General features: G+C 40.1%; 1 protein-coding gene across 1 annotated transcript in view; it reads left to right on the forward strand.

The window, feature by feature from the left end:
• The window catches only part of LOC126150978 (MFS-type transporter SLC18B1-like), a 306,251-nt gene that overhangs the window by 181,281 nt on the left and 108,803 nt on the right, over positions 1–16,167 (forward strand). The window contains exon 6 of the mRNA XM_049915911.1: positions 6,642–6,732. Coding sequence (XP_049771868.1) covers positions 6,642–6,732 — 91 coding nt within the window. The remainder of the gene's footprint in view (positions 1–6,641; positions 6,733–16,167) is intronic.

Raw genomic sequence — 16,167 nt, forward strand, 5'->3', positions numbered from 1 at the left:
TTATTTTTTTTATTTACTCACCAAGTTCCGTAGGACCAAATTGAGGAGCAAATCTCCAAGGTCATGGAATGTGTCAGTACATGAAATTACAACATAAAAGTAATAACAGATAAAAATAAATGTTCATGAACCTGAAAAGAGTCAGTCCATAAGTTTAAGTAAATGCTATCAGCAATACAATAAGGAACTCCTTGACAGAATAGAAGGAGTGACACATGAGGAAACTCTTCAGTTTCTATTTGAAAGTGCATGGATTACTGCTAAGATTTTTGAATTCAAGTGGCAGCTTATTGAAAATGGATGCAACAGTATACAGCACACCTTTTCGTACAAGAGTTAAGGAAGTCCGATCCAAATGCAGGTTGACTTCTGCCGGGTATTAACCGAGTGAAAGCTGCTTATTCTTGGTAATAAACTAATATTGGTTACGAGAAACAACAATACGGAATATACATATTAAGAGGCCAATGTCAAAATACCCAGACTCGTGAACAGAGGTCGACAAGATGTTCATGAACTCGCACCACTTATTGCCTGAACTGCCCGTTTCTGAGCCAAAAATATACTTTTACAATGGGTCGAGTTACCCCACAATATAATACCATACGACATAAGTAAATGAAAATAAGCAAAGTAGACTAATTTTCATGTTGAATGGTCACTCACTTCTGATACCATTTGAATAGTAAAAATGGCAATATTAAGTTTTTGAACAAGATCCTGATTGTGGGCTTTCCACAACAGCTTACTATCTATCTGAACACCTAGAAATTTGAACTGTTCAGTTTCACTAATCATATGCCCATTCTGTAAAATTAAAACATCAGGTTTTGTTGAATTGTGTGTTAGAAACTGTAAAAACTGAGTCTTACTGTGATTTAATTTTCCACAAGCCATGAACTGAGGTCATGTACTGCACTATTTGAAACAGAGTCAGCGTTGCACACAACATCCTTTACTACCAAGCCAGTGTCATCAGCCCCAACACTGATCCCTGAGGCACCTCCCCATTTGACAGTACTCCACTCAGACCCAACGTCACAGCCATTATCAGCATTGTGAATAATGACCTTTTGCTGCCTGTTCCTAAAATAAAAGGTGAACCAGTTGTGAGCTACTTCCTGTATTCCTTAATGGTCCAACTTCTGGAGCAATATTTTGTGATCAATACAGTCAAATGCCTTAGTTAGATCAAAAAATATGCCTAGCATTCGAAACCTTTTGTTTAGCCCTTTCAGTACCTCACAGAGCAAAGAGTGTTGCGGACTGACAAGACAGCCAGTCCGCAGTGACGGGTAACCGAAAGGCACGCGTTTAATTCACGCAGGCTTGCTTAGGTCTGAAACAGGATACGTAATGAATGCTATAAAGAAAAGTACGTAGCTGCTGGAATACTTAACTTTAATCCATCATTTGTATACAGCATTCTTGATGATACAAGTGAGACTCTCTCTAGATATGGTTAATGGCGCCTTGCTAGGTCGTAGCCATGGACTTAGCTGAAGGCTATTCTAACTGTCTCTCGGCAAATGAGAGAAAGGCTTCGTCAGTGTAGTCGCTAGCAAAGTCGTCCGTACAACTGGGGCGAGTCCTAGTACGTCTCTCAAGACCTGCCGTGTGGTGGCGCTCGGTCTGCAATTACTGACAGTGGCGACACGCGGGTCCGACATGTACTAATGGACCGCGGCTGATTTAAAGCTACCACCTAGCAAGTGTGGTGTCTGGTGGTGACACCACAAAGAGAATATAGCATTTTCAGTTGTTAAATGACTTCTAAAGCCGAACTGTACATTTGATAGCAAATCGTGTGATATGAAATGATCAATTATCCTTACATACACAGCCTTTTCAATAACTTTACCAAACACTGATGGCATAGAAATAGGTCTAAAATTATCTACATTATCCCTTTGTCCCTTTTTATAAAGGGGCTTTACTACTGAGTACTTCAATCGCTCAGGAAACTGACCATTCCTAAAGGAAAAATTACAAATATGGCTAAATACAGGGTTAACATGTGCAGTACAGTACTTTAATATTCTGCTAATCACTCCATCATAACCATGAGAGTCCTTAGTCTTCAATGATTTAATTATTGATTCAATCTCCCTCTTGTCTGTATCACAGAGGAGTATTTCAGACACCAATCTCGGAAAGGCATTTGCCAAGAAAGTTATATGATTTCCTGTAGAAACAAAATTTTTATTTAATTCACCAGCAATGCTCAGAAAATGATTATTATACTGTGGATATATCTGATTTATCATTAACAGAAATATTTTTATTGTGAACTGACTTTATATCGTCCACCTTGTGCTGCTCACCAGACATATGCTTCACAACTGACCATATGGTTTTAATTTTATCCTGTGAATTAGCTATTCTATTTGCGTACCGCATACCCTTTGCCTTTCTAATAACATTTTTAAGCACCTTACAATACTGTTTGTAATGGGCTACTGTAGCTTGATTATGACTACTTCTAACATTTTGATATAATTCCCGCTTTGTTCTAGATGATATCCTTATCCCAGTAGTCAGCCACCCAGGCTGCCCATTACTGCTAGTACCCCATTTAGAATGTTCTAATGGAAAGCAACTCTCAAAGAGCATGAGAAATGTGTCGAGGAAAGCATTGTATTTACCATCTATGTTATTGGCACTATAAACATCCTGCCACTCTTGTTCCTTGACAAGGTTTATAAAACTCTCTATTGCTGTTGGATTAACTTCCCGACATAACTTTTAATTAAATATGACATTGGTTTGTGTACAAAAGCCTATTAGTGTTAAAATTTGTGCATCGTGGTCTGAAAGTCCATTCATGTTTTTACTAACAGAATGCCCATCTAGTAATGAAGAATGAATAAAAATATTGTCTACGGCTGTGCTACTGTTCCCCTGCACCCTAGTTCGAAAAAACACAGTCTGCATCAGATCATATGAATATAGGAGATCTACCAACATCCTTTTTTCTTGCACCATCATATACAAAATTTATGTTGAAGTCACCACATATTACTAGTCTCTGGTACTTCCTACAAAGTAAATTAAGAACCGTCTCTAGCTTGAGCAAAAACGCTCTGAAGTCGGAGTTAGGGGACACATTAACAACAAAAATTAGTTTAGTTTCACTAAATTCAACTACCGTTGCACAACATTCAAATATCTGTTCAGTGCAGTGTCGTGATACGTCTATGGACTCAGATGGAATACTGTTTTTTACGTACATAGCCATTCCCCCACCCTGCAAGGAACTCCTTGAGAAACAGCCAGCTAATCTGTAGCTTGGTAAAGGAAGCTTCTGAATTGTGAAATTATTTAAGTGGTGCTCTGATATACCAATAATTTCAAAGTCAACATCTATAACCAGTTCACTAACTTTATCTCTAATATCTCTTATATTTTGATGAAATATGCTTATTCCTTCTCTACTTGGAAACATTACATCCTCAGAAGGTGAGCCCTTTGTTAGAGGGACTTCCTTTAAGCAGGTGTACCTATTGGCTGACTTCAGTCTAAAAAAGGTGCGGCTCTAACACCAATTACTACAGGAATTTTTCCATGAGTGACACCACCACCACTACCACCACCACCACCACTACACTGTCACCTAGAAGCGTAGCCAGCCTCCCCTTTCCATACCTATTGAGGTGCAAGACGTGCCTAGTGAAACCTGATCTACTGATAGACCCAACTGGGACCACTGAGAAGTGACCCATGCCCTCTGCCACAGTGCCCTCCCCAGCCCCACATTAACGCACCTAACAGCCGCATTAAGGTGAGGCTGATCATGATGCTGAAACAGTTGCACGAAATGCACATTAGTGCCACCAGTTTGAGTAGCTATCTTAACCAGGTCACCACCTACATCATATTCCCCGTCCCTGTCAAGACTGTTCCTTGCTCCATCCACTATCACTACCTGATCCTCCTTTGTAAAATTCTTACATAACTCCCCTATGCTGTCAGTCACCTGAGGCTTCACAATGCTGGTGACCTGGAACTCACTCCCCAACACTTCCTGCAACTGCTGGCCCACACCTCTACCATGGGAACTACCTAGCAGCAGAACCTCCTTCTTTCTGCTAGACTTTGCAACTAACCTAGGCCTCCTGGTTGCTGAAGACTACATCTACAGCTACATGAGGCTCCTCTCCACTCAACTCTGACAGTTAATCATATCTATTGCATGTAGGCAAGGTAAAACTGTCTGAATACCTCCTCTTTCTAGCTGCCTTCTTACCAACTGCCAGTTCCCATTCCCCACCACCCTTCACCCTCCTCAACCTATCTAGTAACATATTGGGCATAGATAGGAAGAAAAATCTACTACAGTACAGTTACACTATTGATGACAAACCCCTGGAAACAGTATCTACTGTGAAATATCTAGGAGTAACTATCCAGAGCAACCTTAAGTGGAATGACCATTTAAAACAATTAGTGGGGAAAGCAGGTGCCAACTCAGATTCATAGGAAGAATATTAAGGAAATGTAATGTGTCCATGAAGAAGGTAGCTTCTAAGACACTCGTTTGGCCGTTTCTTGTACTGTTCATCTATCTGAAGTCCCTACCAGGTAGGACTGATAGAGGAGATAGAGAAGGTCCAACGAAGAGTGGGGTGTATTGTCACCAGATCATTTAGCTGGTGCAAGAACATTATGGAGATGCTCAACAAACTCAATTGGCAGACATTACAAGAAAGGCATTGTATATCATGGAGAGATTTACTATTCAAATTTTGAGAGAGCACTTGCCGGGAAGAGTCAGACAACATATCACTTCTACCAACATACGTCTCATGTAATGACCACGAGGAGAGAATTTGAGAAATTAGAGCCAATATAGGGGCTTATCGACAGTCATTCTTCCCACACACTATTTGCGAGTGGAACCGCCACCATTAAGTGGCTTGCCAAATATGATAGAGATGTAGATATCATGGGGGTTGGGCAGCCACCACTCATTACAGATGCCGGACGTTGTAGGCTGGGCAGACTGATGAAACAGGACAGGTGGCAAACTGTGGCAGAATTAACATCAGACTTTAATGCTGTGTAAAGTACAAGTATGTATGAACACATAGTGCACTGAATGCTCCTAACCATTGGCCTCTGCAGCTAATGACCCATGCATGTGCCATTGGTAACACCACGACATCAGTAACTACTACTGAAACGGGCATGTGACCATCGCCACTGTACATTGGCACAGTGGCAGAGCATTGCATGGTTTGATGAATTCCAATACCTTCTTCATCACACCCAAAACCATTGTCTTCCAGGGGAACAACTCCTTGACACCTATACTGCGGGATGGAGACAAACTGGCAGCAGTTGCATTATGCTCTTGAGAACATTCACATGGGCATCCATGGGTCCAGTAGAGTTCGTACAAGGCCCCATGACAGCCAAGGAATATGGTACATCATTTGCTGACAACATACACTGCTTCATGACTATCATGTTTCCCAATGGCAATGGTATTTTTCAACAAGATAATGAATGCACCATATCACAAGCTCAGGAATGTAATGGAGTGTTTTGAGGAACAATGTGGTGAGTTCTGCTTGATGTGCTGGCCCCTCAACTCGCCAGATCTGAACATAATCAGACACATCTGGGATGTGATTGAATGTGGTATCAGAGCTCACCACCACGTTCCCTGGAATGTCAAGGAATTAAGTGACTTGTGTGTGCAGGTGTGGTGCCATCTCCCTCCAGCATCCTACCAAGGCCTCATTACTTACGTGCTATGATGCATTGTTGCTGTTATCCATGCCAAAGGTGGACATACCAGCTGTTTGGTAAGTGGTCATAATGTTGTTGATCAGTATATGTTAACAACAATATCAAAAGGATAGATAACTGCTCACCTCTTTGGGTTATGCCTTGAGTCACAGACAGGCACAATGAAAAAGACTGCGAAATGTTCAAGTCTTTCGACAAAAAAGTTCTTCTTCCATACAGATATTCTCTTGGGGTGCAGTCAGGCCTCAGCATCCGGAGACAGTGGGAAGTGGCCATTCGTGTGTGAGTTGTGCTTGTGTGAAAGCATGCATGTGTGTTTTCTATTTCCAAAGAAGGACTTTTTTGTCCAAAAGCTTAAATGTTTAGCAGTCTCTTTCATTGTGACTATCTCTTACTCAGTGTTTCCTCTGTGTGGTGATAAACAATCCATTCTTTTAATGTTGTTGTTATTCTATCCTGGACTTCCCATTGTTTGATTTTCTGTTATGTTGATGTGTACCTTGACTATAAACACAGATTGAATACCAAGGATCCTGAATTCACAGGATGTGTTTGACCTTAAAAAAAGGTATGCATTGACCCAGAAAGCAGATACCCACTCCAGTGGAAAGGTGCTAGGAAGAAGAAGAAGAAGAAGAAGAAGAAGAAGAAGAAGAAGAAGACTTTGTCTCATCCCATGTCTGTGAAAGTTTTCCTTCTTGATGGGAGCTATGGAACATGATGAATGATTGATTGGTGTGAGGTTCTTGGAACTTATGTTTTAAATATGTGAATTCAAAGCTCCTCAGTGGTCATGCCACTGTGTATGGTCACAGTATTGCAATGTACAATATATTGCAATTTTATTGGCCTCTTCTGCCTGTTTATCTGCAAAATTCCTCTTTCAGATCGGAGGATTTGAACTGCCTTTTTACTCCCTGGGAATCCTTATGGTTGCTACAGTTCCAATAAACTTTTGCCTGCTTCCTTCAACTGGTGGTAAGTTGCAAAATACAAAATTTGTGATTATTCTTACATTGATTATGAAGCATGATTATCAGGCCATCAACAATCAATTATAAAGTATAATTTTATTAGGACATTTTAATATGTACCAAAATGGTTTGATTTGAAAATGTATTTAGCAAATATAAGTTTATATTATTTCAATTAATTTTAAGACAAATCCAACTAGGGAGTGGGGACTTACAATTTAATGTGGAATCCAAGCCATGTGTCATTTCTGGGGACTCCTCATGTTGTTGAGAGGTGAAGGCTAGCTTAATGACAGACTGAAAATTTCCATGGTCCAACTGGGATTCGATACCACGACCTCCTAGGTCCAGGCACATGCTTCAACACTAGACCACCAGGCCTAACATAAAATTAATTAAGCTCTTTGTACTTGAAGGTAAAAATAACCTAGGCGATGCAGTTGTACCTGAACCGTGGATTTACTTTCAAAATCTTTTCTTAAAGAATTTACTTCATTTACTAACGATTCATCAAGAACATTAACACATTTAATCACACTATGTGATCGTGGAAGTAGTTGCCAGTGGGTAACTGGTGAAAACAAATTAAATTTCAACAAATGGAAATTTTATTCTTAAAACCCTTTCTACGTAAAAAAAACTAATTTAAAAATTATAATCAGAAAGCACCCTCTAAATATCAAGTTACAATTTATTCCTCGCTATACAGCGCATCCCACTGGACTGACGTGGCGACCTCATATGCGCCGATGCTCAAGACGGTCAAGTTATCTTGTGTCTCAGTGCGCAACTGACCAACTGGTCGATCCAACCGCCAGTGACCATTGCCTGAACAAACTCGAGCAGACTGGCGGCCTAACACATACTAGCACTCCAGTGCCTCTTAAATGCATGTCAACAGGCTACCTTTCCCCTTTCACACCAGAGGGAGACACCAAAGCTGCGATTGCCACAGCGGCACCACCACGAGAAACGGAGGGTGATTGCTTAACACTATGAGCTGCGGCGCGCTCTTCAAAACAGCAAATTTTACCACGTCTCAGTACCCTGCTGAAAACCTCATTTTGCCAAGTTTCGTTTACCTGAAAAAGTCATAAATGTGAGTGATTGCAACATCACATTAATGATGCAGAGTTTTGTATGCTTTTGGTTGACTTCTTTGTAAGGGTACCCAGTCAGCTGCAGAATATAGTTGTGGGCATTAATGATGGCTAATTTGTGTTTGTTTTGTATGAAATGAGACAACATATAAATATTTTCAGTGACCGAACTGCATCAAAAAAGCAGTGCCTAACTTAAGTGAAGTTATGGAATCTTGAGAATGCTAATGTACTGTAAACAAACTTAAGACATAAGAGAGACTTTTCTATAACACTGTCTAGAAAAAAACTGTTCTGATTTTCAGAGGTGTTTCTTATCATTTTTGTGTGTTACTGGCTTAGTTACGTGGAGTAATGGGAGTAATAGTTCGATAGGACACATGTCACTGAGGTACATGATTTGGAACTTTTATTAACATCATATGTGTACCTTGGGAATAAAGCTATCTGTTAATGGCATCAAGATAAAAGTTTCAGGCCAGACCTATATGACAGTAAAGTAAAGAAGCCAGTACTCAAGAATCAACATTAATTTAAAACTGGCTTCAGGCCTTAAAAATGTCTTTCTGTGACAGAAGTGAACTGCCAAATCTTCTGACACAACCACTGTGGAGGAGCAGTTACAGTGAACTCCCTTGGACAGCACAGAAGTGCTTCAGTATTTGGATGCAATGGCTGCAAGAAAATCAAACCTGAAACTTGGATTACTGCACATGAAAAACATAACTGAAAACGACTGTAGGTGCAGCAAGGGAAGAATGAAGGAAGAAAAAGAAAAAGAGGCTGGATTGCATTATGAACACACACTGAATGAGCAAATGCAATATCACAGCACACAGCATCCACCATTAGCAGAAAATGACAAATTTTAATGTTGCAAGTACTATAGGTGAGTAATTAGAATCATTGTAGTGAGTAATTAGAATTGCTGTGTTACGAAAATATTATAATTGCTGCAGCAGGCTATAATAGTGTCAAAACAGTGTGTGACAAAGCTGGATATAATAAAGACTATAGCTGCTTGCATAATATTTCTGACAAGTATTTGTGAGGAGTAGATGAGAAAATAAAATTGGTACAAGAAGAGAAACATAAAACTAATGATAAAATAAAGTCACAGTTAGGGGAACACGAAACAAAATCCAGGAAATCACAGAAAAACACCGTGAAGCAATGCTGAAGAGTGTACACAGTGTAAAAGCACAGGTACAGGAAAACACACAGAAGCAAAAGCATGTTACATTATGTGTATTGCAGGTAGAACAGAAAGCAGACACCATACAATAAATGGTGGGAAAACTCGTAGAACAAGCAGTGAGTCATTAATTTTGTCTGGAAGGAGATTTGGTTAGCAGACAAACTGCAATAGCTGTTAGAAACAACCCTCAAGTGGATTTCATACAAAGCTACAAATTTAAGAAGTTCCACGTGAAAGAGAGTGCATTATTGGAAAGAGAACTCAAAAGAAATCAATTTCTGGACATGCAGCATGACAAATGAAATATAGTGCACTTGTTGGTGTAGGGACTCCAATGCAAAGTATGCAGTCATCAAACAGGCATGGTAACAGTGACAGTGGAGCAAAACTGAATGTGAAGTACGTGGCCACCTAATAGGCAAGGGTATATAAGTGATGCAACAAGAAAGAATACTACTAATGCGGCAAAGAAGCATAAAGGAACAGCCAGACATGCAAAACAAGGTTTTTGACAGGCACAGGCAGCAGTCTGCACTACCAAAGAGAAACAGACAATAATCAGTGGGCATGGGATCGTGAATGCAGCAGTGCAGAAGATAACTGAAAGAGAAGAAAGGCATGGCATGAGCAATGAAGAATACTAAGAATGGAAGACGAGAATGGGCAAATAAATAAATAAAAATCAATTAACCAATGAGAATACAGGAAACTCTTGCTAGTTTCTGGAATGAAATCTGTAAGGCCATAAGCAGCTAGTGGTGTGCAGTCAGTTTACAACATTGGAACATGAAAATTAAATGACGAATGGAATGACTTATGAGAAGAAGAAACTATAATAAAGAATAATGTGTTAGTTACTCAAATTATTGAAGATAAACTTTGTGGATGAGTAACAAGAACTGAAGAGATTCAGTGTGTCAGCCTTTCTACAGTATCAAGTAGCATATATAATGAGTATTGGACACAGGATTTTAGAGCACAGGTTTATGGGTTAATGGCTTTGATAATAGAAGGTTCCTTTTGAAGGATTATGGAAAACCTGCGAATGCCTAGTGCTGTTGGAATTTGAACTTAAGGAACAGTTGTACTGTATGGATGCAGTCATATGCGATACTTATAAGACGGAATCATCATTCAATCATATTGGTGAAAGATGAATAAAGGATAAATAGGATGCAGAAGAAACAAAAACAGAGAAGATAAACTATGGAAGAAATGAACTAACAGTGCATCTAGAAGAAAGGAAACGAAAGAAGAATTATTTGTTTTTTGAGAAGACAACATTGCACCATGTACAAATGTTTACTTGCAGCTGTGCAGTAGCTAAGTATGCAGTTGGGGAGGAAGAGGTTTGACCCAACTGGTGAATATCCGATGAATGATGGAGCAGAACGAGAACTGTCCAATAACCTTTGTAATAAAATAATTAATATAAAAGATTAGAGCATCCTGAAGCAAGCAAATAATTTCCACTGTAACAACCATAAGACATAAAAGGGACTCCCACAAGAGTAAAAATAATACCACGTACATTGAATTTGTGTATCACATTATCATAAACTACAGACAGAAAAAGTAGTAGTTCAGAGTCTGTGTTGGGAACCAGGGGGAGCAGGGAGAGTGCATTGATGTGTTGAGAGGTGGATATTTTGTGGATATGGTGTTGGTACTTGCTTAGAAATAGGGCCCACCTATGTAATCACCGAGCTGTTTTCTTCAGTATACAGCTGTGAGGTCCAATAGGGTGGCCAGAAGATTGTGGTTGATAATTAGATGGAATTTCACTTTGTAGAGGAAATTGTGAAACAGTTGAATGCCAAAAATTATAGATAATTGTTTTTTATGAAAACTTAGCTATAGCTGAGTAGAGTGAAATGTAATGTTTGTGAGGCATATGCTTTGGGATGTTCTGGCCTTTAAGGATATTTTGTCCAATAAAACTGTACCAATGCCGAATTGTTAGGCTTGGGTGGCAGGGCCAATAGTTTTGTGGTGTAAATGTGGCTAGGCATGGTCCACAGCAAAGGCTACTCTTTAAGTGATCAAAAACTTGTTGGCAAGAAGTGCTCCACTGAAATTTGGCATCATTTTTCTGAGCAGATTGGCATCTTCGGATGTAGCTGATGTCTGAGAGATAGATAACTGACTTTATCCATGAAGGATTGTGTTTCTTTAATATTAGGTGGAGGAGGGACTTCGATGATTCCATCAAAGTTTTTATGCATTGGGCATAAGCCATACATATAAAGCAAGTGTGCCAGATGGTCTGCTTCTAATTTAACAGAATTCACATTTCTTCAACTAGGAACAGAAACTATTGCATTTTAAGGTTTGGAGAGGAAGGCAAAAATTACATAGGTGTGCTTCCCTCATTTCAGTGGTAATGATGATGTCATCCAGGTAGTTAGCAGGTAGCAGAAGACTTCCAGATAAACTTTTCTACATAATTGTTAAAAAGTACAGGGACACCAGCCACATAAGAAGGGAGGCAATTTTAATGATAGATGCTTAAGGGAGAATTGATGTCCATGAAGTGCTTCAAAACTTCACTTAATGGTATTTGTAGATAACTCTCTGTTACATCAATTCTGGAAAAATATTTCCCTTCTACTAGTTTTGACACAACATCCTCAGGGCACGAAATGGAATGAGTCTCAACAACTGATATAGCATTGATAGTTATTTAAAGTCTCCACAAACACGAATTCTGCCATCAGGCTGCTGGAGAAACACCAGTGTTGTTGCCCATAGACTTATTTTAATACTATTGCCAGCAGATGCCCTGATGGAGGTGGATGAGCTGGCATGAGTTGAACAGTGGATTAGTTCAGAAACATGCCGTGGATTTTGTACATATCATGTCATGTTGGCAGACCCACTGAAAGAGGTGTTTACCTACGAGCAGCAGTAAGCGGAGGAGACCATTGCTCTAGTGCAGTTCAACCACTCCAGACCTAGCCTCGCACTTGTGTCGAGAATTGTTGTGTGTTCAGACATGAGCCACGTGTGCCAGCTCCATGCTGGGTATATTGTCATGCATGTTTCTACATGGATTTGGATGCTCTACTTCCTATAGTTCAGTTAGCATGTTGAGTTTATTCCACTCACAGATTTCTGTTCCCAGTTTGTTACCAAATGACCATCAGCCATTGTAGGACCCATACTGTCTGTGTCAAGTAGCAGTGTTGTCCACCTACTGCAGATACTGAAGTGGTGATGAAGGACTCTATTGCATGTGCGACAATCCTGTTTTTTTTTTTTTTCTTTTTTTTACTGTTTCTCTTCCCCTGTTTTCATAGTGTATAGTTAGGCCGAGCATGGACGCAACATTTCCACAACAGTGATTGTGGGCTGGTGGCTGGTTGAATTTCAGATAGGCAGGCAGAGTTGCTAGCAAAGTTGTTGGGAGGGGGAGGGGGCAGTATCTTTCCCGCATCGACCTGAATGATGCTTATCTGCAGTTGCTGTTGCACACAGTTTCTTAGACTTCCCTGCTCCCAACACTTCCTGTGGCCTTTACCAGTTTAATCGATTGCCTTTTGGAATCTCGTCTGCACCAGAAATTTACCAAGAATATTTTGAGCAGTTGTTTTGGACAATCCCAGTTGTGTGAATTACTTTGATGATGATCTGGGTCACAGACCCTACTTGGGAAGATCATTTACAGAACATTCAGTCAGTTTTCCAGTGCCTGCTGGAAAATGGCCTTCATTGCAAGCTGGAAACTCTTGCTACTTGGAAGAGCCAGGTGAAAGAACTGATCAATCAACCCACATAGCTCTTCCTACTCCAGTCCTGTTGCAGGCTTATCCTGTCCCACCAGAGACAGAGCTAACTGTGAAAGAAGCTATGTAACATACCAACTCTGGTGCAGTCACTGCACAGATTTTTATGTCTGTATGACAACCAACCAGCTGTCGCCAGAATGAATGGACACCACCAAACTGTGGTGAAGAACAAAATTGACCACCCAGTGACACAACATTTAGCTGAGCACAAAATGCTAGAGTTCAATTGCTGCTCCACAATCTCTGCAATCTTATCCACCACTAGCTTTTCTGTGTGCACACACACACACACACACACACACACACACACACACACACACACACACACACACACACACCTACATTGTACCAAGAGGACACACAATGATCAGAATGCACTAGTTGAAATGCTGAAACCAATCCTAGCATTTAGTGTTCAGCCAACACAATATAAGATGTCTGTTTTTGACTCTAGCTCAGTAAAGGATGTATTACGAAAGCCAGCAAGTTTCCTTTCTCTTTCGTGTTTGCATGTCTGTGACTGAACATATCTGTTGTTTGGTAAGTGGCCTCCTGTTCTCATGAAGTACTTGCATTCTGCCAGAGCTGTCCTCCCTACATTAATTATTCACTTTTTTTTTAAAAGAAAAAGATCTATGGCTGTGTGCTTGAGAAGGACTCTTGAGTTTGTGTCCTCTAGAGGTTTGAATAAACATACCATCAAGGTCTATGTCTACCCAGATGAAAATCGAAATAGCTATTAGCACACCTTAAGCCCTTAGGCATGAATGCATGCTCCCAGTAACTTTTCCTAAAGAGTGGAATCAGACTGTCACAATTTGGTTTCTAGTACCACAATTTCTCAAATACCAAAACAGCAGTCAAAGCATTCATTTTGTTTCCTTATAATGTTGCTAAAAGTGTGTCAGTTCCTTTTTTGACTCAGTACAAAGGATGCAAGTCGCAGAGAATCTTGGTAGTTCCTTATATGATCCCAGATAGAATTAAAAAAAAAAAAAACAACAACACCAGTACAGACATATGTTGTGATAACAAAACCTTTATTTAAAATGTCACTCTTCCTTTCCTCTTACAAAACATCATATACACTGTGTGTTTTTACCATAAGTGATTCATATTTTACTTAATTTGGACCTTTAGAATCTTTCTTAGGCTCTAGACCAGAAACCATTACATGAATGTATAAAGGAGATGCACCATGAAAAATGTATTCTCTGCTTTACACATGGTCATCCACTTTCATTGAGCTGATCGGCTCATATTCAGTTTTGAATGAAGCAGAGTGTCATGCAGGACCAGAGGATTTTTGGATGACATTATAAAGGAAGCCATCAACATTAGGACTAATGATAATCTAGTGAATAGAGATGCAGGCTACGAGGGGATGCTACCAAGGGACCTCTGCTGGGGACCTGTTACTGGTCACTATACATTGTGAGTACTCCCAGTTGAGAGCCGTCCATATAGTACACAGGCACAACCTGGTTAACTGCTTGCACACTAATGTGGCCTCTCCCATCCATCGAAGCCGTAGTAGGTCTTGGATTGGTACTGGCACTGCCTGTATTAAGTCAACACAGACACTTTGCCAGAATTGATGAGGGGTGTCATGCATGATCACCTTCAAGACTGCAGCAATTCAACATTTTACTTATATTAAGAGACAGGTGAATCTGATGATGATTGTAATGATTGAAACCAATAATTAAATTAAGCAAAGACATTTTTGATCCAAGTTTGAGTTTCTATGTACACTTTGCCAGAATATGATGTTAATGAGACTCATGTTAAGACTGCACAATTTTGATGAACTGACACATTTGGAAACTTGAGATGTTTGTAACATTTTTTCCAATTTGTGCTGGACTTTTTACATTACTTTTTGCAGTGTAGCAAAGGAACATGTCTTTAACTGAAGTGGTCAGCAGAAGAAATTGCTAACCCTCTGTTCAGTGAGAAATAGCCTGATCATTTTATTGATTGTGTTTTTGAATGTGTGACATGATAGTAAGTAGTAGTTCTCTGTTAATCACTAAAAAGGCCTATGTACTATATAAACTGTTTTGTCTTATTATAGTTTTGGTTTTCATTTTAACCAGACGTAAGATATGCAGTATCTCAAAATATGCTCTTATGTGTTAGCCCTTTCAGTTCAGTTGCTTATCCACTTTTTATGAGCCGATCAGTGTTGAAGTTACAAGGACGCAACACAAGGTAAATAGTAACAATGTGCTAATGCACCGCAACAAATACACTGTGCAACAAAACTAAAGGATCACATTTTCAGAACCACGTAACTGTCTCCCATTATGCTGTATAAGTTTGAAATTTGTCTGAAAAGTGCTAAAACCTTCCTCTGTAATGGTGTAAAAGTGTGGCACCCTGCAATGTCACCCTTGCGCTTGGTGATCTTCACACAGTGAGCTGTTGACACATATGTGAAAATGGTCACAGTGCAAGAGTTCATGTAAGCTGCAAGGTGGTTTAACGATGTCACATTGGCATCAAATTTCACCATAATTCTGCCCAACACCACCGGGGACGTGCCACATGATGAGAAGGGTTTTGTAGCTCTTCTTACCCACATGTCATCCCTTCTTTTGATGCTTTTGTGATGGAAGTCACACACAGTATTGAAATCAGGCAGTTTTCTTATGGTTGGTCAAGGAAAACATTATTGTTGGTTCCTAGCAGTGGTGTATTTGAAATGTTTTCATCACCCACCCATCAAAACAGTGCATGGCTGCAGTGCTGGGTGTCATCATCTTGACCCCCCTCACAGAGGTGTCAAAGGAAGGGATGAAAAGTGGGTAAGAAGGGCTGTGATAACTGTCTCATCATCGACATGTACACTGTGGTGTTGGGCAGAACTGAGGTCAAATTTGGTGCCCACGTGGCATCATTAACCCACATTACAGCTCACATGAGCTTTTGAACTGTGGCCTTTTTTTCCGCATATGTCACCACCATGCTGTTTGAAGCATCACCAAGCCCATGGGTGATGCTGCATGGAGCCATACTTTTGCACTATTATAGAGGGATGTTGTAGATACCTTTGAGGCAAATTTCAAACTTATGTACTGCAATGGAAGTCAGTTTTGGGATCCTGCAAGAGTAATCCTTTAACTCTGTTGCACAATGTAGTTCCTTAGTATAATCAGTTTCAAAAGGATACAATAGTTTTGAACATCGGTTTGGTTGAAGTGGCAGGTAATCATAGCTTGTGTGTGTGTGTGTGTGTGTGTGTGTGTGTGTGTGTGTGTGTGTGCGCGCGCGCGCGCGCGCGCGTGTTGGGGGGACCCATCCTTGTGCCAATAAAATTACTGTCATCTGGAATTCTTGAGTGACTGTGA

Source organism: Schistocerca cancellata, chromosome 2, assembly GCF_023864275.1.
Source record: "Schistocerca cancellata isolate TAMUIC-IGC-003103 chromosome 2, iqSchCanc2.1, whole genome shotgun sequence".
NCBI classification, from domain to species: domain Eukaryota; kingdom Metazoa; phylum Arthropoda; class Insecta; order Orthoptera; family Acrididae; genus Schistocerca; species Schistocerca cancellata.